The following is a 24,226-nucleotide window of genomic DNA, read 5'->3' as shown; positions in this document are numbered from 1 at the left end:
ATCAAAAAAAAATTTCTAACGTGCTTATTTCATAAGAAAAGCACTCAAAAGTAGTGTACTTTATAAAAAAAATAACATTGTTAACTCTTTGACTGCCAAAAACGTTAAATAACGTTTAGTAAAATCCTAAGGAGGAGTGCCAAAGACGTTAAAAGACGTTTGTTTCAAAACAGAGGTGAAACTAACCATTTTCTATTGTTGATTACTCAAAAACGGAATAAGGTAGAAACAAACTTTTTTTTCTGATGAAAGATGAGAGTCCAATCTTTCATTTGCTAGTATGTGTGTTTCCATAGTCCAAACACATAATTTTCTGTGGACCTTGAAAGATCAGTCAAAATGCTTAAATCGGCTGGCACCCACGGCATCCCTTTTCTGAAAACGTCTGGCAGTCAAAGAGTTAAACAGAGTATGAAGAATTTAAAAGGTTAGCTTAACTCTAACGCTAACTAGCATAGGGTGTAGCCCTTTAAGCAACGGGTTGAACACAAACAGCGCAATAACATACAGTATGGCGACAGACAATATAACAGCACTCAGTCATATATTCTTTATCCTCTGCATGGAACCACTAATATTATTGCTGTACTGATGAGCTGAGATAGGCGTTGAGACGTCTGAATGAAAAGTATTTCAAGGGACCACTGTATTTGTTTGTAACATCCCCCACAGGAGAATGGGGGTGGGTCTTAAAGGTTACATTAAGAGAGGTAAAGAAACACAAATTACTTCCCTCCGTCCGTATGGTTTGATGGATCGTATACACCGCTGTGTGCAGCCGGGTGGTCAGCATTGTAGAAATGTCACATACAGCTTTTCAAATATAACAACAATGAAGCCCGGCTCAGTAAACAGACGATAATGGCCAGGCTGTAACAACACCCCCCCACCCCCAACCCCCTCTTCAGGCCTGCCACGTCCTTCCCTTTTACCACCATTTGCACATATTACGTTTTGTCGCCGTAATGTACCACGGCCGGTCCTATTTCCTCTCATTAGCTAAGTGGGCATGGCCGCACTCGGGCTGAGAACAACATAATGAAAGGGTCGCGGGGGACGGCATCTTGTCAGATTCGGAAGCAAGAAGAAGAAGGAGGAGGCGGCGGCACTTATGAGGCAAACATCGAGAAGATTGTCTTCCACTTCAAAACACTTCAAGTAAGACTGAATGTCTTTTTTTTTTTTAATTCATAGGAAGAAAGTTTTACTTAAATTGTTAATAATTACAAATTTAGCCGTAACAATGATGAGAAATGCTTGCCAAATAGTGCACCTGGAATTAAAGTGACTCATGATTTGCATATTAAATAGTGTTTTTAGCATCTCTAAACCAGCAGATGGGAAGTTTGCCAAATAGTGAGCCTCTACTTAAAATGGTTTATAAATCTGTTATTTACTATACCGTACTTTGATAACTTCAGTAGAAAGTCAGAATGTGGAATGTGAAACTTGCCAAATAGGGATCATACCAAATTTATAAACGTTTATAAGGTTGCTTCTTGATTGCAGTACTTTGTTATGTCACAAAGGCTTAATCAACTGCTATAAGGCATGTATAAAAAAAAAAAAGCTTGCCAAATAGTGAGCACACTTAAATGTTTGCCAACTTGTAAGCTCATATTTTACTTTTTTCCCCCAATTAATTATTGTTCTAAATGTTACATAATATAAAGTAAAAGTCTTAATAGTGAGTGCACGACATTTGCCACCCTTACTAAACTGGAAAAATAATAAATACATAAATATATAAATAAAGTTTGCCAAATAGTGAGACTGAATTGATTTTTAAATTGGCTATTATTATTTTTATTAATGTTAACACAAATCATTGCTCAATCATTGTTGTCATGACTTATTCAATGCTGCCTGAACGCTCCCTCATAATGACGGCCAGACTTGTCCAAACAATAACAAGTGAGGCCGATTCGATTATGGGCGAGAATGAAAAGCCGCCGTGACTCATGCGTTTCCCAGAATCCAGCCAGCGCGCCATTGTCCAATTTCATTTGGAGAAAACGAATCCCCATTTTTCTCTTTTGTGTGCCACGGTCTCCAAGGTAAGACGATAAAAGGATGAAAAGTTATTCAAATATTGATGGCGATCAGGCATGAAACATTTTAGCAGATGTTTTATTGTATCTTGTTACACACTCAACTGCCAATGAAAGAATTAGAACACACAAACAGGGAGGACGTTATAAATTCATGATCGATCGTTAGATTATAACTTGGGCAAAATAGTGGAGTAATTCAGGCCACACTAAAAAGTATGTGTGTACCATTACTCAGGGATGTGATTTGACCAAAGTGAAATTATCTGAAAATTTAGCCGGGGGCACCCAGCTAGGTCCAGGGTTTTCCATGGGTTTTCCGTGTTTTTAAGTACTTTCAATGCACTCACATGACAAAGAAATAGACAAAACAACAGCATAAATTTTCAATGTATATTGAACTATCCCATATAAAATGGCAGTTTTAGTCAACTCAAAATCAGTCACATTCAAAAACATTGGACTGCCTTTGCTTTTAAAAACTATCACTGAGAATATCATCATATCTAACTAATGTGATTACTAAGTTAACACATAAATAATGTTGAAGAGTTCAAATTTCATGAACAAATAATTGTATCATGACCAAATGAAAAGTAACTCATATTAGAGCATACCACAAATGTCTTTGTTATAGCAGAAGATGTTATCTGTCGGAGTCATGTGCATACACAATGAACTACTAAAAAAAAAAAATATATATATATATATATTTTTTTTTTTTTTGGGGGGGGGGGGGAGATAAAAAAAAAAGCGGAACTCCGCGAATTAGCGGAAAAATCACATCCCTGATTACTGTATTCTCAATAGACCATATTTTTTATATTTTGCAGGGTGGGGGGTTGTTTAGATTTGTTGGATTTCGATTATTTCCAATGAGAAAAACTTTGGCAGGTATCGCTCAGACTTTGTGGAAGAGATTCATCCTAAGAACCGAGATTCCTCTGTCTTCCTTTGCATCTATGAAGCGCCTTTCACAATCTCGCCTTCCCAGGATCACCCAAGGACGTACCTCCTCGCTCCCAGGCGCACCACCGGCCGGCCCCCTCCTACCGAGAGGAACATAATTGCTTTTCTCCACATCGACCTCGGGAACCAGAACTGGATTTGAGTGTCCTTCCGGGGGTAAGGATGATGTCACGGGGGCCAATTTCCCCTCAAGGATCGGCTTAAGGGCTTATATGCCCTTTTGCTAGCCCAAATGGAGATACGGCTGCTATATACATCCTGATTTGTTTCCTGTTTGTGTGTGTGTGGTGAGGTTTGTGTATGGTGACACAAACGCACACGGAAGGGTGAGTGATGAACTTCGGCAGGGACGTGGCCAGGCAGACCAGTTGTTACACGTACGTGATAGAAGATGAGGATACAGCCCTGGCGCATCTAAATGTATTTAAGGTGAGGTGTTTTTTTAATGATATAACTGAAGGGATGGATTATTTACCACTAAGCCCCCATTAGAGAAACCTATCCTGTCATGTGGGAACAGATATAGAATTGAATGAATGACATGAATTGAATTTAATGTTCGTAACTAAAAACAGTCGTATCCCAAATCTTCTTTCCACAATAATACAAATGGAAATGCCATTAATTCGACCCAGCTTCCCCTAAAAGTCATTATGCTTTCATGATAAAAAATAGCACTCGGTCATATTGTATTGTATAAACCATACAGCGAAGACAAAGTTTCAAAAAATGTTTCGCTTTTTTTTTTTTTTTTTGCCTCAATTTGATGGATAGTGTGCTGCTCCTTCTGGTGAGCGCACCCCTTAAAACTGCTGGGTCAAAAATAACCCAATTTTTATCAACTAATAGACCGTACCTTCTACTTTGGTCAATTTGACCCACGTTTCTGGGTTGTAATCTAAAGTTGGGTCAAATTGACCCAAGTAGCGGTCACATTTTTGACCAGAATTGGGTTATTTTAACCAACAACTTTGGGTTACTACCCAGAAAGCTAGGTCATATTGACCAAGTAGTGGGTCGGTTACATTTTTGACCTAAATTGGGTTATTTATTTAACCCCAAAAGTTGGGTCAAATTAACCCACAAAACAAACCCAAAAAAGGTTTGCATTATACAAAGAGAGTTCTATACCCTATTGAAACGGCTGAGTATAAAACAACCCAATTTGGATCAAAAATTGAACCGACTCACTAACTTGGGTCAATGTGACCCAATTTTCTGGGTTATTTTGTAGCCCATTAGCCCATTTATTTGTACAAATCAACCAAAACAATGGGTTTGGGGGTGTTTTCAGTTTTGATAAAAAAAAAAAAAACAAAGTTGGGTAAAACTGACCCAAGTTAGTGGGGCGGTCCAATTTCTGACCCAACCGTTTTAAGGGTGCACAAAACAACGGTAAATAACCCAACTTTTTGGGTCAAATAAATAACCCAATAAGTTACCCAAATTGTGTTATTTTTGACCCAGCTGTTTTTCAAGTGCACCAGTGGGCACTATTACACAGACATAAAACTCAAGAAAACGCAGAATTTTATGAGCAACGAGCACTAATTTAAATGAAAAACATATCTAAGTGTAATCTTACAAGATTTTTCTAATTAGGGAGTAAAGTCATATTTTACAGGCAGAAAGCACTACTCAGCTGAATACAAGTGTTTCGATTGCGTCAAAGTGTTTGATGTCGTGGCCACATGTAAGATGTCGTGGTGGCAGAGCATCAATACTAAAACATTTACCTCTCTTCTCTGTGGTCTAGTTGGTCGAGAAGGGTGACCAGGCTCTGCTGGAGAGCCTGGTGAGGAAGAGCCCTGAGGTCCTAAGTGAGAAAGATGAATATGGCGCCGGCCCCGTTCATCACGCTGCCGCGGGGGGCCACATCGCCCTCATCCAATTCATCATCAACGTCCTGGGCCCGCAGGGTACGGCTAAGGTTGATCACCTGATCTGTACAGAGAGATGTACACACTCTAGTTCATTTGTAAACGTCCTCGTTTTTCCTACAAGCTTTGAACAGCTGTGACGAGCGCGGCGATGTGCCCCTCCACTGGGCCGTGGACAACAACCAGGCAGAGAGCTGCAGGGTTCTGATGGAACTGCAGGCCAACCCAAACATCCTCAACGCAGCGCTGTTATCGCCCTTGCACTTGGCCATCAGCCTGGGACACAACGGGCTGGTGGAGGTGAGTCCCAATTACCAAGTAGGACTTTATCAAAGTACAAGGATTTTGCACACAAAAAACAACTGCTTCAAACCAAAATGGCTGACTGTTCAATTTCAGGTATGGGTCCTTGAGACTTTTTTATGCGTCCAGTTATGATAAACATGGCCGCCCAGTTTCGTGTTGACGGGTCAATTTTGGGACCTGATTTTTTAGTTTTAGTTTTCCGGGCCCCATTACTTTCCAACCAAAATGGCCGACTTCCTGTTCAATTTCATGCATGGGTCCTTGACAGAGGTGGCAAATCCAGGTCCAGAGAGTAAAAACCCTGCCACAGTTTGGCAGCCCCTGATGCTAGCTAGCTTGCTTGCTAGCTAGCTCCCTAGCAGGTAAACGAGCACTATGGGAGTTAGCTAGGGAGCTAGCTAACTAGCACCTGGGGCTAAAGCCAAACTGTGAGAGGGTTATTACTTTTTGGACCTGGAATTGTCACATCTGGTCCTTGAGACTTTTTTTATGGGTCCTGTTATGATAGAAATGTCCACCCAGTTTTGTGTTGACGGGTCAAACTGATTTCAAGGGCTGACCTAATTTATTTATTTTTTGTCATTTTCCCATTTTCTTGTAATTCACCAAAAAATATGTTACTTTCCAAACAAAATGGTTGACTTCCTGTTCAATGTCAGGCATAGGTCCTTGAGACCCCTTTTAATGGTATTTCCCTTCAAAATGGCTGCTTCACACCAAAATGGCAGACGACTTCCTGCTTATTTTCAGGCATGGGTCCTTGAGAGTTTTTTGTTTTTTTTTCAGTTATCAACATGTCCAACAAATTGCATGTCGATTGTCATGAATTTACCCTCCTCTGCGGAGGTAATAAAAGTTCAAAGTTTAGTGTCGCTTTCCCCACTCTTGATGAAAAGTTTGGCCTCAGCCTTGGCGTTTACACGCCGTAAACTCACGTCAGCGCGAGTCAATCGAAGGATGGCATTGGGGCGAGCGACACCTTGGATGGGTCGCCAGTCAATCATGCGTCACTGTTGACTAGTGAAATGAAGTCGAATGTTTGTCCTTGGCAGCTGCTGCTCTCCTACGACACGGTGGACTACAACCAGCCCGGAGACCTCGGCAACACCCCCGTCATGATGGCCTGCTCGCTCAATAACTGCGAAATGCTCAACTTGTTGGTAAGCATCACATAATTTACCCCCCAAAAAACTTTAGGCGTGGGGGGGTTGCAAAATTTTGACATTTGTCACCAAAAAAAAAAAATATATATATATATATTTACATATAAATCACAAAATTCTCGTATATGTGTGTTTTTGAAAAGATAATGCATGGCGCACGCCTGTGCCAGCAGAACAAGCTGGGACACTTCGCGGTGCACGCGGCTGCCTTTGCGGGTGCAAAAAAGGCCTTGGAATTCATCCTGGAGGCTGGTACGACAATGCATAATGTATATTATATTCTAGTATATTTTATAATATATTGAAATAAATGATTAAAAATTATTACAAAAACACATCATCATTACACTTACTCTTAGTGAAATAAAAATGGAGTAAATTATATTCAGTATATATATATATATATATATATATATATTCAGTATATATATATATATATATATATATATATATATATATATATATATATATATTCAGTATATATATATATATATATATATATATATATATATATATTCAGTATATATATATATATATATATATATATATTCAGTATATATATATTCAGTATATATATATATATATATTCAGTATATATATATTCAGTATATATATATATATATATATATATTCAGTATATATATATATATATATATATATATATATATATATATATACACACACTGATTTACATTTACATACATGTCTTTTTCTTGTCAGTGTGGCCTAACTCTATTACACGTGATTGAATTATCCGCCAACAGGAGAGGAGCTGGGCTACACGGTTGACAACCACATTAACTATGTGGACAAATCCAATAGCTCTCCCCTGCATCTGGCTGTGCGGGGCGGTAACGTGGAGACCATTCGATTTTGCATCGACAAGGGAGCCCAAATTGACCAGAAACAGGTACTTGTTTGATAGCACTTCCAGGATATTGTTCGACAAATTCAGACGGTTTCATGTTGCAACATGAAATTTGATAGCCCACTAAAAAAAAAAAAGGTCTCTAATACTCGAATCGAAAACATCACAGGAAGGCCGCCATTTTGATTTCAAGGGGACGATTTAAGCTTATTTTGGCCATTATCAAATTGAGCCCTCATAGCCAGTTTTTCTTAAGAACATGAAATTTTGTGTATATGTTGCTATTTTGGTTCGAAATACCTATTTCCCAAAGTCCTTCAAATATTTTTTTTCAAGAGCATTTCATCGTACTGCCAGGGATGTGATTTGACCAAAGTGAAATTATCTGAAAATTTAGCCGGGGGTCTGGGGGCCGCTGGCACCCAGCTAGCTCCAGGGCAGTGCCCTGGTGGGGGGACAAGAGGGGCTTCCCGGAGCTCATGGGTTTTCCGTGTTTTTAAGTACTTTCAATGCACTCACATGACAAAGAAATAGACAAAACAACAGCATAAATTTTCAATGTATATTGAACTATCCCATATAAAATGGCAGTTTTAGTCAACTCAAAATCAGTCACATTCAAAAACATTGGACTGCCTTTGCTTTTAAAAACTATCACTGAGAATATCATCATATCTAACTAATGTGATTACTAAGTTAACACATAAATAATGTTGAAGAGTTCAAATTTCATGAACAAATAATTGTATCATGACCAAATGAAAAGTAACTCATATTAGAGCATACCACAAATGTCTTTGTTATAGCAGAAGATGTTATCTGTCGGAGTCATGTGCATACACAATGAACTACTAAAAAAAAAAATAATAATAATAATAATAATAATAATAATAAAAACGTTTTTTTTGGGGGGGGGAGATAAAAAAAAGCGGAATTCCGCGAATTAGCGGAAAAATCACATCCCTGTACTGCATTTCTACCTAATTTGAACCACACAAGCAAAATACACGGGCGATGCTAAACTACAAAAGATTTTAGTTTTTGTCACGGCGTGTGGGTGAAACGTGATGGCGAAATCGCCATACAACATGAAATCTTCAAGGTCAGAATCAGACAATTCAGTAATTATAACTAGCCCGGCATGATAATGGCGGCCATCTGCTGGCGGTGTTCTTTGCAAGTGGGCTCGTATCTAAAGCGAGAGAGAGCGCTCTGCCGTGCTAAATTGTAACAAATGACCTCCACTTACACTGAGGTGCAATCAGCGCCCTCCTCCTGCCAGTCCTGGTTATCTCATTAAAGGCTTGTGTTACACATCTCAGCGTTCTGCCAGCAAGTCTGGGCGACGCGTCGCTAAGTGCACCATACGTGTGTGTGTATACAAAGTCCTGTGTTTGCGCCGCTCTGTCAAACGCAATATGTCAGCGTGCGGAGACAACGTCATCTGGTGAATGCGTCGGTTTAATTGACGCATTTGTCTGTTTGGCGTGCAGCATGACAAGTCGACGCCGCTGCACTTGGCGTGTATCCAGGGTGCCATCGAGGTGGTCAAAATGATGCTGTGCTCTCATGGCCGAGTGGAGGACATCATTAACCTCAAGGATGGAGCTTGTCAGACGCCGCTGCACAAGTGGGCCCTCTTCGCACCGCGGCTGCGTGCATGGATGGATGAATGGGTCAAGGGAGAGTGCATGAGCGTAGCATGACTACAACTTATGAGAGTTTCGTGTAACGAGGCGTCGGGTGGTCGTTTTTTTTTTTTGCAAGACAAAAAATGTGCAAAATTTAGAAGGCATCTCAACTCAATTCAATGCAGAAAATTGTAATAACGAAAGTAAGTAAATTGAATTTTCTAGCTCTGTCAGGAATGAAAAACCTCAATGCACCACTTGTACATGACTGTGCCTATGGATAGATGCAATAGGGGTGGTCTGGATGAAGGAATGAATTTGGTATGGATGGATGGAGCCATCAATGAAAGGATGGATGATGGACAGAGGGATGTATGAGGGATAGAAGGGCAAATAGTTGTTGATGGATGGATGATAGATAGACTGGCACAAGATGGATGAATGGATGATCAAGGTGGTATGAATGAATGAATGTGTACATGTACTGGCAGAAGATAAATGGATGGATGATGAATGGATGGAACAAGGGATGTATGGAAGGAAAAATGCATGAATTAATGAATGAATGAAGGGATGGATGGATGGATGTGTAGATGGACTGGCACAAGATACAGTAAATGGATGGATGATGAATGGATGGAACAAGGGATGTATGGAAGGAAAGATGAATGAATGAATGAATGAAGGGATGGATGGATGTGTAGATGGACTGGCACAAGATAAATGGATGGATGATGAATGGATGGAACAAGGGATGTATGGAAGGAAAAATGAATGAATTAATGAATGAATGAAGGGATGGATGGATGGATGGATGTGTAGATGGACTGGCACAAGATACAGTAAATGGATGGATGATGAATGAATGGAACAAGGGATGTATGGAAGGAAAGATGAATGAATGAATGAATGAATGAATGAAGGGATGGATGGATGTGTAGATGGACTGGCACAAGATAAATGGATGGATGATGAATGGATGGAACAAGGGATGTATGGAAGGAAAGATGAATGAATGAATGAAGGGATGGATGGATGGATGGATGTGTAGATGGACTGGCACAAGATAAATGGATGGATGATGATTGGATGGAACAAGGGATGTATGGAAGGAAAGATGAATGAATGAATGAAGGGATGGATGGATGGATGGATGTGTAGATGGACTGGCACAAGATAAATGGATGGATGATGATTGGATGGAACAAGGGATGTATGGAAGGAAAGATGAATGAATGAATGAAGGGATGGATGTGTAGATGGACTGGCACAAGATTGATGGATGGATGGATGGATGGACTGGCACAAGATAAATGGATGGATGATGAATGGATGGAACAAGGGATGTATGGAAGGAAAGATGAATGAATGAATGAATGAAGGGATGGATGGATGGATGTGTAGATGGACTGGCACAAGATAAATGGATGGATGATGAATGGATGGAAGAAGGGATGTATGGAAGGAAAGATGAATGAATGAATGAAGGGATGGATGGATGGATGTGTAGATGGCTGGCACAAGATAGATGGATGGATGATGAATGGATGGAACAAGGGATGTATGGAAGGAAAGATGAATGAATGAATGAAGGGATGGATGGATGGATGTGTAGATGGACTGGCACAAGATTGATGGATGGATGGATGGATTGGCACAAGATAGATGGATAGATGATGAATGGATGGATCAAGGGATGTATGGAAGAATGAATGAATTAATGAATGAATGAATGAATGCATGCATAAAGGGATAGAAGTTGGTTGGACCACAAGGATGGATGGATGGGTGAAGGGATAGAAGTATGGTTGGGTTGACGGATCAAGGGCGGACAGGTGGACGAATGAATGGATGGATGGATGTACATGAATGGATGAAGGAGGTATGAATGGTTTAACAAAGAAACTCACACTAATATATTGTGCCTGTCTTACAATAACACCCGTTTCTCCTCTGCGTCTTTTCAGGGCGACCATATTTGACCACATCGACTTGGCCGAGTACCTCATATCTTTGGTAAACGTCTGCACCCAATATATACAGCGCAATTCCTAAAAATGTGAATTCCTCAATATAATATAATATAGGATATAGTATTGTATGGTGACCTTTCAACAAATATACAAGCGCACTAATTAGCTTGTAAAGGGTGCTTGCAATTACTTGTTGACCATCTGTCACCATCTGCTGTGGCCAGACAAAAAAAACGGGTCCAAGTTGACCGCGTGTTGATTATTTAAACAAACACCATGGCAGGAAATAGACGTGCCTGCACCGTTTATCTTAATTAAAAATGATGTGGCGACACGGGGAAAGGTTTATTGCCATAATGCAATTTGATTGATGTATTTTATGCATGGTATTAGTCATGAGGCCATAAAGAGTTGGCACACCCCCTCACGCCCCACATGCACTGGTGGCAATTGATTACGAACATGATTGAAACGAAATGTGCATTTTGAACTTTGTTTTGAGGTCTTTCACATTTTGGAACCGACAGTATCTTGTGTCCTGAGTCTGAGTTGGTGACGTGACTTGCTATACGTCTCCCCCCAGGGTGCAGATGTCAACTTGGTGGACTGTAAGGGCAACCCCCCCTTGCTGCTGGCAACAAGTTGTGGCGCATGGAGGAGCGTGGCATTACTACTGTCCAAAGGTGGAAGACCAAACGTATACCTTTTGAACAAAATTCATGTTTCTCACCATATATATATATTTTTTTTTAATTTTAGGGGTCAACGTCAACCTAACTGACAAGTTTGGCTGCAACTTCCTTCACCTGGCCATCTCGCAACCCAAGGGGCTGAAGAATCTACCGGAAGATGTGCTGCAGGTAAATGTCTGTCCTTGTGAAGATGGCAAGCTCTGTATTTGCTACTAGAATTACTCAAAATAAACTAAATAGTTCTTTTTATTGTCCTTTCAATGTGTCTGGATATTTTTTTAATTTGACAATACTGTAGAGCAAATAGTACATATTAATGTTAAATAAACAAACTATGCCCTGATTGGCCTTTCCATTTCTGGGGGTGTGGTCAAAGTGCAATTTCATAAAAGTCATTATTGTTTGACCATAATTATCTATTTAAAAAAACAACAACAAGAAAACGGATGGATGGATGGACATAAAAAAAAAAAGCTGCGCTCTGATTGGTCTGTCCATTTTTGGGTGTGTGGCTTACTTAAAACTCAATTCCCACACTAAAGATGTCCAGTCCAAGTTATGTGCAGTCTTCCTGTTGACCATACTTACATAATCTGCCTTTAACTTCATATAGGATGCTTGTTACGTAAGCGCTAGCAATTAGCCGCTTGAGCGCTTTAGCAGACGAGATGTTTTTTTCTGTTTTTTTTTAGGGCAGCAGCGTGAAGGCGTTGCTGAGCTGCGAGGACAACGAGGGCTGCACGCCGCTGCACTACGCGTGCCGGCTGGGCATCCACGACTCGGTGCGCAACATGCTGGGCCTCTCGGGCCAGCTGGGCCTGGCGTGCAAGTCCAAGGACAAGAAGTCTGCCCTGCACTTTGCCGCTCAGTGAGTAGCTTTGCTAGCCCTGAGGGCCTGGGATAAAGCGCAGCTGTTACCTTAGCGTTATGCTCCACAGTCTCCTCTTGGCTGCAGAGGCCTGTTTTTGTGCTGCTATTGGTCTCCTCTTAAGACTAAGAGCAGTGACAAGCCAATACCATACGTATTACAGAAAATAGAAAACGTAAGATTTATTTGAGGGTCTTAGTTTTGGATGCGGTATTATTTTTACTCCACAGTCTCCGCTTTGCTGCAGGGGCCCTTAGTCTCCTCATTTATAAACTGCTCCTGAAACTTGCACACAAGCTCAATAACAGGATGTCACCTCTCCACTATTTTCTATTTTACTTTACTCAGTTGTGTCCTTTTTGCTGCTGCAGCTCATTTTTGGTTGTATTGTTAGGAGACTAAGGGAACGAATAATGAGGTCTCCGCAATCTCCTATTTTCTGCATCAGCCCATTTCCATGCTGCTCTAAGTCTGGAGACGAGACAAAGGGAATTTGGAGGCAAAACGGTCAGGGTCTTATATTTGAGGCCGCATTCTTATACTCCACAGTCTCCTCTTTGCTGGAGCGGCCCATTTTCTCAGTTCTCTTAATTTGCTCTCCAATTAGCTAACACCATATGGCAGATGTTGCCCTAAGTCTCCTCGCAAATAAACTTGCCCTCCTGGGCTTTGCATGCAAGCACTATAACAATAAAGTTCACTCTGCACTTTAATACACCATAGTCTCTTCTCATTCTAGTCTCCTTTTGACATGGGCCATAAGCCTGATACACATCTTTATAAAAAAATAAAAATAAAAGCGTGGCCCTGTTTTTATTGCCCTTAGTCTCCCTCATGATGACAATTGTGAATAGTCAATCAGTATGGGTTAGGACGGAGGCACTATTATACACCAGGGGCTCCACTTTGCTGCCACAGCATTCAGCAGAAGAAAAACAAGAAATATTCATCGTCACAGCTCACTCTAAACGATGTGTAGTGAATACTGCTGTTTTACTCGATATGCGGTTTGAAATTAAAAAAAGAAAAATGACTCTGCAGGAGCATTACGGCTAAAATATGACCCTTCAGAGACCCGAGACTGAAGCCAACTGTCTCATCTTCCTAATTGGACAAACGTGATATGGGGACGAAAGTATATCAGTGCGTTTCGGCGTTACCTCAGCATGCAGGTTTTTTTGCACAAAAAGCTTTTTTGACGATTAATTGGCCATGACATCTCTATTACACACTGACCCAAAGGCCTAGAATAGAATTCAATTACTGAAGCGTATGTGATTTTTTTTAGTTTTTTTAGTAGGTGTGAAATGAGTGGTCATGTACTCATTCCAGTAGTGCGACAGGGTAGCTGAAGGGCTATGATGTCATATAGCATTGATGTCCCACTGCATTCATTAAAACAGGGTTCTCAAACTACTGAGGATCTGCAAACTGTAGCTTGCACTCTAAAAACAGTTGGGTAAAGAAATAACCCAATTTTTATATTAAAAAAAGGGGGGGTGGGGGGACCGACTGAGAAATTGTACCCAAATTTTGGATTATTCATTGAACCCAAAAAGTATGGTCAATTGAGTAACCCCCAAAAAAAAAGAAAAAAGAAAAAACAATTTAGGGGTGGGGGGGATTTTGACCCATATAGTTGAACTATTCATTAAAAAAAAAAAAATTGTGTATACAGTCTAACAAAATGAATGAATATGTATAAAATGAAAAATCAACTTGTTTTGTGGGTTATTCATTTGACCCAACATTTTGGGTTAAATGAATAACCCAGAGTGTGTGTGTGTGTGTGGGGGGGGGGGGGTGGGGGGGGGGGGTTCGCAAAATGATTCCCAATAAATTATGCCGTACACCCTTAAAACGGCTGGGTCAAAACAAAACAAAAACTATGTATAAAAAAAAAGACTGCTACTTTGGGTTGTTCTTGTAGGTTATTTTGTTATGTTAACAAAATAAAATTAAAATGCTTACCTAACTATAATTTTGGCGATGGGCGGGAATGCGCGGTTGGGGGGGGGGGGCAGGGGTGAGGGTGCTAGTGTTGGAACGTAGCCATCAGTGGCCGTAAACGACGCTGATGTGTGAGAGCTGGAAGTCCGTAACATCTACCCCCATTTAAACTAACTGAATGGAAGTCAAATCAAAATAAAAACAAACTATGATGAAAAAGGCCTAAGTATTAAAAACCTGCCTGTAAGGGTTCCCTGTAGACCAAAAAGGTTTGTGAGCATCTAGGGGTCCTCTGAGGACCCTCATATGACTTGTGTGACTACCATGCCCTCTAGTGTTGTGATTGCTTTGGTTTCCTCCTGCAGGTACGGCCGTATCAACACGTGCCACCGACTGCTCGAGACCATCACGGACTCCCGCTTGCTCAACGAAGGTGACGAGCGTGGCCTGACGCCGCTTCACTTGGCATCCGGGGGGGGCCACACGGAGGTGGTGAGGCTCTTGTTGCGTAAAGGGGCTCTTTTTCACAGGTAAATATCACGCCCTTGGGCTGTTGGTAGTGCAGTGGTTCACAAACCTGACAGTTATGTAATGTTTTGGGGGGGTTCCAGGGTATTTTTTTGTGACCACCCTGTGTCTGTTCTGATTAATGTGTTTGTTTGTCTGTAGTGATTACAAGGGCTGGACCTGTTTGCACCACGCAGCCTCAGAGGGATACACACAAACTATGGACATTATATTATCCGCCAATATGAAACTGCTGGATAAAATAGATGAAGACGGGGTACGAATTATTCCCCCCCCGCCCCCATTTGAAAAGTTGAAAATATTAAAAGGATTACCTGCCATCACGTGTCACTACAGAACACCGCCCTCCACATCGCGGCGAAGAAGGGCCACGTGGCGGCGGTCATGGTCATGGTGAACCGGGGGGCGGAGTTCTTGTTGAACAAGAACGACACGTCGTTCTTCCACAAAGCGCTGCAGAACGGCAAGCAGGATGTGGTCAATGCTGTCATTGACAGTGAGAGGTATGTACAATTTCTTGGTTTGGCAAAAGATGTGCGGAAAACAGCGGCTGCTCGAGTGCCGAATAGAAAACGTACCAATTTTTTTTTTTTTTTACCTCATTTACTCAAAACATCTTGACATGAGCCTGTCATACCTAATTAACTCTTTGACTGCCAGACGTTTTCAGAAAAGGGATGCCGTGGGTGCCAGCCGATTTTAAGCATTTTGACTGATCTTTCAAGGTCCACAGAAAATTATGTGTTTGGACTATGGAAACACACATACTACCAAATGAAAGATTGGACTGTCATCTTTCATCAGAAAAAAAAGTTTGTTTCTACCTTATTCGGTTTTTGAGTAATTAACAATAGAAAATGGTTAGTTTCACCTCTGTTTTGAAAAAAACGTCTTTTAACGTCTTTGGCACTCCTCCATAGGATTTTACTAAACGTTATTTAACGTTTTTGGCAGTCAAAGAGTTAAGAATTATGGCTGGAAAAAAGTGGCTGCTCGAGTGCCGAATAGAAACAGATAAGCGCCGTTTCAAATCAAGAACAAAGTCGAACTGATGCATCCACTAACTACGCTCAATGTTAGGTAAGAGAAAACTGCTGGTACTCGAGTGCCGAATAGAAAACGTGCCTAATTTTTTTTAAACCTCATTTACTTAAAACATCTTGACATGAGCCTGTCATACCTTATTGTTCGGGAATTATCGTGGGGAAAAAAGTGGCTGCATGAGCGCTGAATAGAAACAGATAAGCGCCGCTTAAAATGCAGAGCAAAGTCGAACTGATACAGCCACGAACCGCGCTCAATGTTAAGTAAGAAAAAACTGCGGGGCCGAATAGAAACATGTACCTATACTTCTGACTCTTTTTTTTTTTTTAACTTGCGCCACTTACAGTATAAAGTATAACATCATCTTACTTTGATGTAAAACTGTCACCTGTGTAACGATTTTCGTCCTCAACGCTGGCTGCTCAACTGGTGGAGCACAGCTACTACTCGAGTGCTGAATGGAAACATTTACCTACTATAGTTTTGCATAAAACCTCAAATATGTCTAATATATTAGGCCGTGGATCCTTTCTAATCAGCTTTGATGGGAAATTGTCATCACTTTGCTGGAAAACAGTGGATGCTCGAGCGCTGAAAAGAAGCAAGTACCTACAGTTTTGAACTTTGACTTCTGCCGCTTTAAACATCTCGGCCTGCGTAACCCTTGAAATAAACAATAAAAAAAGACAAAAGAGTGGCTACTTGAGTGCCGAAAAAGAAAATCTCTAGATTGGATTTTTAAACTCGGCTCGCAAAAACATCTCAAATTGTATCCTTTAAGATCAATACGGTTCTTACTTGAATAAAAGACTGTCATTTCTTATTGATTGAAAAACATTGCTGCTGGAGTGCCAAAAAGAAGCCCGTTTTTCCAGATCTTTTTTACTTCAACAATTTCCCTTATTATTGAAAAAGATCTGTTTGAAATTGGCGAGTGCTTGAGTGCCGACAAGAAATCTAATGTGTGGATTAATTTGTCAACCTCAGCTACCTCAAACAACTTGGGACTCCATATCTTCAAATCAACAGGTCTTACTTTGACATAAAACTACCCATCCCTGATTGTTTGAAAAATAATGGTGGTAAACAGCAGCAACTCGAGTGCCGAAAAGAAAAGTCTTGTTGTAGTTACGCCATGTATTTGCTTGTCCCGGCAGGTGCGGGGAAGCGTTGATTAACTTTAAAATCGGTGGATCCCAGCGATGCCCCATCATGGACATGATTGAATACTTGCCCGAGACCTACAAGGTTTGTCATCATTTTACATTCTACACGTCTACATTTGACAAATTTAACATGCATTCCTGCTATGTAGCACCTTTTGGACCGCTGCGTGAAGGAGTCCGAGGACGATCCCAACTCGTCTGACTACCACGTAATTCATCAATGTTAATCCTATCTGAAGGTGTCCCGCCAACTGAAGACACGAACAAACCTTATGTCCAATTTCCACAGATTAAATACGACTTCAAGTGGCTGCAAGCGCCGCTCGAGATGCAGAAGAAGGATAAATTGAATCGGATACAGCCGCTAGCTGCGGTTAATGTAAGTAAAGAGAAAACTGTGGCTACCAATAGAACATTTATATAATCAGATTTTTTTTTTTTTTTTTTTACTTAATCAGCTTGCCTTGACGTGAGTCTGTCACTCCTTATGGTTTAAAAATGTTGATCCAAACTCCAAACAGTTGCTGCTCGAGCAGTGAATAGACACGGACCTGTAATTTTAATCACCGAGCTCAGCTACTTCATACATTTCAGGCTGCGTACCATTAAAACTAACCAGGTTGTTGCTATTATATAAAATTGCCATCTGCAGGGATGTGATTTGACCAAAGTGAAATTATCTGAAAATTTAGCCGGGGGTCTGGGGGCTGCTGGCACCCAGCTAGGTCCAGGGCAGTGCCCTGGTGGGGGGACAAGGGGGGCGAAACCCCCCGGAGCTCATGGGTTTTTCCGTGTTTTTAAGTACTTTCAATGCACTCACATGACAAAGAAATAGACAAAACAACAGCATAAATTTTCAATGTATATTGAACTATCCCATATAAAATGGCAGTTTTAGTCAACTCAAAATCAGTCACATTCGAAAACATTGGACTGCCTTTGCTTTTAAAAACTATCACTGAGAATATCATCATATCTAACTAATGTGATTACTAAGTTAACACATAAATAATGTTGAGGGGTTCAAATTTCATGAACAAATAATTGTATCATGACCAAATGAAAAGTAACTCATATTAGAGCATACCACAAATGTCTTTGTTATAGCAGAAGATGTTATCTGTCGGAGTCATGTGCATACACAATGAACTACTAAAAAAAAAATAATAATAAATAAAAATATTTTTTTTTTTTTTTTTTGGGGGGGAGATAAAAAAAGCGGAATTCCGCGAATTAGCGGAAAAATCACATCCCTGCATCTATTTGTTTTTTTCAAGATTGATGCAAAAAAGTGGCTGCTTGAGTGCCGAATAGAAAAACATATCTACAATAGACCTTAGAGATTTTTGACCACAACTACCAGACGCATTGCTTTGCCTCGATATGAAACTGATATACTTTTTTTTTTTTAATTGCCCGAAAGCAGAGGCTGCTCGAGCGCTGAATAGATCTGTATAGTTTGGATTTTTGACCTCACCTAATATACTCCAAACACCTAAGCTGCTGTATCCTTTCAAATCACTGTGATTTTTGCTTCCACTGCCTCGATGTGAGACTGTCATCACTTTTTGTAAAAAAAAAAAAAAGAAAAAAAAAAAGTATATACATTTATATTGGTTGAAAGCTGTGGCTGCTAGAGCGCCGAATAGAAATGTATGGTTTAGATTTTTGACCTCAACTATTGTACATCAAACACAAGACTGTGTATCCTTTAACAACAACGTGATTGTTGTTTTTTCACTTGAAGCTTTAAAATGATTGGTGGCTGCTCAAGTGGCGAATAGAAACATATAACTACGATACTTAAATTTTTTGCCTACAGCTATCAAAAGCATCAGTAAATTCTCGATGTGAGACTGCCATCACTTTTTGTATAAAAAAAAAAAATATTGGTTCAAAGAAGTAGTGGCAGCTAGAGTGCCGAATAGAATGTATGGTTTTGATTTTTGACCTCAGCTACTGTACATCAACCAGACTGTGTATCCTTTAACATCAACGTGTTTGCTGTTTTCACTTAAAGCTTGAAAATTGGTGGGAAAGCGTGGCTGCTCGAGTACCGAAAAGAAAGTTTTTAATTACATAATATCGGGTATCACCGAAACGCAAGGATGTTCTTATTTTGTGCAGGCAATGGTGAAGTACAACCGCCTCGGGCTTCTTAACCACCCCGTCTGCAAAAAGTACCTGTCTATGAAGTGGTGAGTTTTTTTTATCATCCTTTTGTTTGTGCGTTTTTTTTTTTTTCGTTTTCATGCGACCAATCTTTGCGTCAATCCCGCAGGTGGTGAGTTTTTTTATCATCCTTATGTTTGTGCGGTTTTTTTTTTTCGTTTTCATGCGACCAATCTTTGCGTCAATCCCGCAGGGTGGCGTACGGGAGCATGGCGCATATCGTCAACATGTTCATGTACCTACTGGGCCTGCTGCCGCTGACTCACCTCATTGTGACCTTGAGGCCCACCATGAACATCGATGAGACGGGCAAGCAAAACATCACCATGGCGTCCGTGTCCTTCACAGAGGTACAATCAAGTGGCTGGCTGCTTCCCGAGCGCCGTATGTTACGTGACGTGGTGTAACTCGCCTTTGTGGGAAACAAAGAAAAGAAATGTGAAATTACACTCAAATAGGGGTCAAACCCATTTATGAGCAGATTCTGTCCTGATTCAGTTGATTTCGACGGTGACTGTTACCCGAGCGCTACTTTTCATTTGCAATATTGTATAACTCGGCAAGGTCATACGGATACTTTGTTTGTTTTTCTTTGCGTTGAGCAGCAAAGTCTGTTCCTGTCCATCTGTATGGTGATGGTCCTAGTGATGAACACCTGCTCCATATTTAAGGAAGTGATGCAGATAAAACAACAGGTAAAAAAAAAAAAAAAAAAAAAAGTTACCCTGTTTTTTGTTTTGTTTGGTCATACTGCGTTGGGGGTGCACAGAACATATTATAAAGAACATTTTTGACTTGACTTCCCCATTTAACAAGTGTCATTACCATTATTTAACTTGTGTTGCGTATCAGCGTTGGAGCTACTTGACGGATAACGCCAACCAAATCGACTGGTCTTCGGCCATCTGCTCGCTTCTCTTCATCATCCCGCTAATACTCAACACGTCGGGCTTGTGGTACTGGCAAGCGGGCGCCATAGCCGTCCTCCACTCCTGGATCGGGTTCCTCATGTATCTCCAGAGGTACGGAAATCGTAGGTAAAAATCGGCCGCCCGACGGTTGACTCCGGCCGTTCGCCCCTGCAGGTTCGAGGGCATCGGCATCTACGTGGTGATGTTCGGCGAGATCTGCAGGACGCTCACTCGAACCATGCTGCTGTTCTTCTTTCTCTTGCTGGCTTTCGCCTTGGCCTTCTACGCTCTGCTGCTTGACCAGGTACTATCAATCGTCACACTTGAGCCCGACGTGTAGTTGCTAAATGCACATTATAAACAGTTAGGGTAAAAAATAACCCAATTGTGGATTAAAAAGGGGACTTAACTTCTGTTGTGTTCTGCTCTGTTGGGTGCCAGTCTAATGGAAAATCCAACTTAATGAGAGAATTTTATTTTTGGGGTTGTTTTGTGTAAAAAAATAAAAATAAAGTTGGGGTAATTTGACCCATATTTGATTGATTTGACCCATACTTGGGTTATTTTTGACGCCCTCAAAAAAATCTTCATTTTGTTTTTTTAGCGCGTTTTGACCCAAATTAATACACCCTTAAAACTTATGACAAAAATAACCAAATTTTGGTTTAAAAAAATTGGACTGACCCGTTCCATGGGTCAATTTGACCCAATTTTCTCACACACACACACACACACACACACAAACACACACACACACACACACACACACACACACACACACACACACACACACACACACACACACAAAATGGGTTGCTTTGTTGCATTTTTTGGACCCAGAAAGTTGGGTCCAATTGACCCAAATTGAGGGTCAGTCAAATTTTTGACTAATACTGAGTTATTCTTGACCCATCAGGGACCGACTACTACTTTTTTTTCTTTTTTTTTGCTTCTCAATTACATTAAACAATCAATCAATAAATAAATAAATATTGTGGTTTGTCACTTTTTTTTATATTTACAATTGGGTTATTGCAATTATTTTTTTAGTTGTTTTGTACAAAATGAAAATGTTTTTTGTGTGTTTTTTGCCTTTACTGTGTTCCCTTGCTCACTTTTCGCAGTCTCGCGGATTTTTTTGTGTAATTTTGCATGCTTTTTTTTTTTTTTTTTTACAGTAATGTACCTATTTTATGAAAATTTATGACGTTTTGAACATTGAGAATGTTTAAACAAGAGAGAACTGTGAGGGAAAAGTAAATGCCTCAATGAGAAAAGTGTACCAACTGTGTGGTGAGGGGTTTTAGAGCCTTAAAATAGTTATAATAAATGTAAATCATAAAGCTTAACTACTTCACGGATCTCATTTATTGCGGGTATTTTTTGGAACCTAACGAGGGAACACTGTATACAAAACAGCCCCATTATGGGGGGTTGTTTTGTGCAAAAAGCACTCCAAATCTTGGGTCAAATCGTCCCAAGAGGCGGTCTGTCCCTTTTATTCCATGTTTGGGTTATTTTTAACCCAACCGGTTTTAGAGTGTACCTTCTTTTATTGCCGTGTGTGTAGGCAGGATGGCAACTGCTACCCGAGTGTCGCAAATACCCGACTAGTAATCACGCCATGTATTGTTTTGACTTTCTCTTCCTATCTTTCAGCGAGAGTTCGAGAGCGTGCCGCTGTCTATGATGCAAACGTTTGTCATGACGGTAGGCGAACTCAATTACCAGAGCAACTTCCTGGACGCGTATCTGAGGGACGAGCTTCCGTTCAGCGTAATGACGTACTCGACTTTTGTCACATTTGTTCTCACGATGCCCATCATCCTCGTGAATTTGTTGGTAAGCTCGTCCCCGGGTGCTTTAGTGCAAGAAGGAAACACGCGGATAACGCATCCCTTTTCCGTCTTGTAGATTGGTTTAGCGGTCGGAGACATCGCAGAAGTGCAAAGAAATGCTGCCATGAAAAGAGTCGCCATGCAGGTTTGTTTTTGAAATTGTTTGGAAGGAAACATGAGGCCCATTTTACCTATGCCATTGTGCTGCTCTTCCCACAAATGCATGTTCCTTACATTTCTTGGATCATATAAAAGAGTCCTAAACAGGCTTTCCAACGGGGTAAGAAATTGAAAAGAAAACCTACAAAACAAACGCCTGTTTAATAACAAGATTCCATAAAAGATTAGTCACATTCTACCTTTGCCAATGTGCTGATCATCCCATGAATACAAGTTCCTTACAAATGAGGTACCATTCAAAAGGGCAATAAACAGCCCGTCCAACGGCGTAATCAATATTGGCGAGAAGCATTGTTACACCTGAGACATAATCTACCAAACACGTCATGCTAGAAACAGAGGCCATAGAAGATGTGTCACATTTTATGTTTCTTACAAATGGGGAAGCGTTTAAGGTCACAAACAAGATTTCTATCAGCATAAGAACTATTCCTAGAGCATAAAAATGATCTGGTTTACCTGTGGCTGAAAACAAAACATTTTACGCCAAACCAGATTGAGCTCCACACCGCTCTGGAAGACAAGCTGCCCTACTGGTTCATCAAACGAGCAGATAAACCCTCCGTCATCGTCTACCCGAACCGCAAGTGCTCCAAGGTAAAAACACACTCATAAATATAAGTATGATCAGATGCATTTGTGTGATTTATTCCTCCCATTTGCATTTCTCAACCGTAGCACTACATAATGTACTTATTCGGAGGCAGCGATCCGGCCGAAGACGAGTGGAAGCGAACGCAGGTGGCGTCGCAAGGATGCTGCACGCTGGAGGCCGAGCTCAAAAAACAAAAGTGCAGGTCAACAAAATTACTTTTTGTGTGTGTTTTTAAACCATGAATGCATGGAAAAGTGAGCCCTTTTTGATGAATTAGTGGCTATTAGTGGAAAGTGTGGTCATGACACCACTCCAGTACGTCTAAAGCATTTTGCTGAAAATACATTATTAATAACATTTAGGTAGCATGATAACTGTAAAAAAAAAAAAAAAAAAAAAAGCGACGTTTTGGGATTTTAAAATTTGATTGACTAAGTCGACATGTGTTAATCCCACCGTGACTTTACTGGTCGAATAAGAGAATTAAAGCGCTAAATGTTCTCTCCAGGCTGAAGGAGATGTCCGGCATTCTGGAGAAGCAGCACAACCTCCTCAAGCTCATCATCCAGAAGATGGATATCACCTCCGAGGCGGACGAGTACGACGGTCCCGTCAACGTTCAGGGCACCGCGTGGAAGCGGGTGCGCCCGCCCAAGCGCAGCGTGTCCCGCTGGGTGCCGCTTATGAAGGCCATCGAGTCCAAGCCCAAATGAGGCGGACATATTTAGAAAACTACAACACTAAGTAGGAACTGAAAATCAATCTGTTGCCTTTAACATTACGGTGTCTTAGCATAGCATAGTTAGCATTTTGTGCACTTTACTAGCATGTAATTCTCTTATTTGCATGCTTGGACTTCAGCTGGGAGTTGCAATAAACAGCTCTAAATCAGTGCATGCGCTTTGTAACGATTAGAAAACACAATTTTATTAATTTTTTTTTTTTGGGGGGGGGGGGTAGCATTCCAGTATTGAGTAAATAATGCCAGTATCGCCGATAACAATGTGGATATTTTTCTCTGATTAAAGTGGTTGATTATTATTATTAATCAGTTAAAACAAGGAAATAATTTGGCCAAAATATAAATACAAACTACAATAGAAACATCTAAAAAATATGTAATTTTTTTTTCATTTAATGCAGATTATATATCTATTCTACCCCAGAGAGAAGTTTATTATTATTATTATTATTATTTAGAATTATCAAAAACATGTGATTTCAAAATGTAAAAAAATTAAATAAAATTAAAACTGCAGTAGCGCCAGTTGGTTTACGCTGGTATCGATCCATATCAATATTAAAATATAAAATTGGATTGATCCACCAACCAGTTTTCCCTCAGGCTCAACTTGCAGGTTGAGAGCAGTTATGGCACATTTTGTTTGCCAGCCCGAACCCAACCTTGGCTTTCTCAACAATAATTCCTCAAAAAGCAAGT

At 40.5% G+C, this 24,226-nt stretch overlaps 2 protein-coding genes across 9 annotated transcripts in view; one reads left to right on the top strand and one right to left on the bottom strand.

Moving 5' to 3' along the window:
* The window catches only part of kcnb2b (potassium voltage-gated channel subfamily B member 2b), a 103,903-nt gene that overhangs the window by 76,275 nt on the left and 3,402 nt on the right, over nt 1-24,226 (bottom strand). For 4 of the 6 annotated variants that reach the window (XM_077554046.1, XM_077554045.1, XM_077554051.1 and 1 more), the window contains exons 3-5: nt 19,528-19,673; nt 15,194-15,332; nt 4,757-4,964 (exon numbers count right to left, since the gene is read on the bottom strand). The gene's annotated coding sequence lies outside the window, so the exon portion shown is untranslated. Of the gene's footprint in view, nt 1-1,407; nt 1,468-4,756; nt 4,965-15,193; nt 15,333-19,527; nt 19,674-24,226 lie in introns of those variants that run through there. The other 2 variants (XM_077554049.1, XM_077554048.1) reach the window with 2 other exon arrangements.
* Nucleotides 931-23,942, top strand: trpa1b (transient receptor potential cation channel, subfamily A, member 1b). Of its 3 annotated transcripts, XM_077554042.1 has the most exons (29): nt 931-1,158; nt 3,046-3,176; nt 3,313-3,449; nt 4,777-4,939; nt 5,025-5,200; nt 6,259-6,366; nt 6,513-6,621; nt 7,134-7,279; nt 8,731-8,867; nt 10,836-10,884; nt 11,425-11,524; nt 11,601-11,701; nt 12,226-12,401; nt 14,717-14,881; nt 15,021-15,135; nt 15,216-15,382; nt 17,081-17,171; nt 17,239-17,298; nt 17,379-17,468; nt 19,217-19,287; nt 19,455-19,611; nt 19,867-19,956; nt 20,114-20,283; nt 20,347-20,476; nt 21,832-22,014; nt 22,087-22,155; nt 22,686-22,787; nt 22,869-22,987; nt 23,294-23,942. In XM_077554042.1, the coding sequence occupies exons 3-29, from the start codon at nt 3,354-3,356 to the stop codon at nt 23,496-23,498; spliced, it is 3,345 nt and encodes a 1,114-aa protein (XP_077410168.1). In that variant the 5' UTR covers nt 931-1,158; nt 3,046-3,176; nt 3,313-3,353; the 3' UTR covers nt 23,499-23,942. The 3 variants fall into 3 exon arrangements, with proteins under 3 accessions (XP_077410168.1, XP_077410169.1, XP_077410170.1); XM_077554043.1 differs by lacking the exon at nt 931-1,158 and having other exon boundaries at nt 2,918-3,176; XM_077554044.1 differs by lacking the exons at nt 931-1,158; nt 3,046-3,176; nt 3,313-3,449 and having other exon boundaries at nt 4,880-4,950.

Source organism: Vanacampus margaritifer, chromosome 20, assembly GCF_051991255.1.
Source record: "Vanacampus margaritifer isolate UIUO_Vmar chromosome 20, RoL_Vmar_1.0, whole genome shotgun sequence".
Lineage (NCBI taxonomy): Eukaryota > Metazoa > Chordata > Actinopteri > Syngnathiformes > Syngnathidae > Vanacampus > Vanacampus margaritifer.
The sequence above is the reverse complement of the archived record's forward strand: the minus strand, read 5'-3'. Positions and strand labels throughout refer to the sequence as shown.

Bases quoted from the DNA above. Each gene is read 5' to 3' on its own strand.
- trpa1b (XM_077554042.1), top strand. From the start codon at position 3,354: ATGAACTTCGGCAGGGACGTGGCCAGGCAGACCAGTTGTTACACGTAC. The intron at 6,367-6,512 runs GTAAGCATCACA...GTTTTTGAAAAG, and splicing joins GCGAAATGCTCAACTTGTTG to ATAATGCATGGCGCACGCCT. The intron at 11,702-12,225 runs GTAAATGTCTGT...GTTTTTTTTTAG, and splicing joins TACCGGAAGATGTGCTGCAG to GGCAGCAGCGTGAAGGCGTT.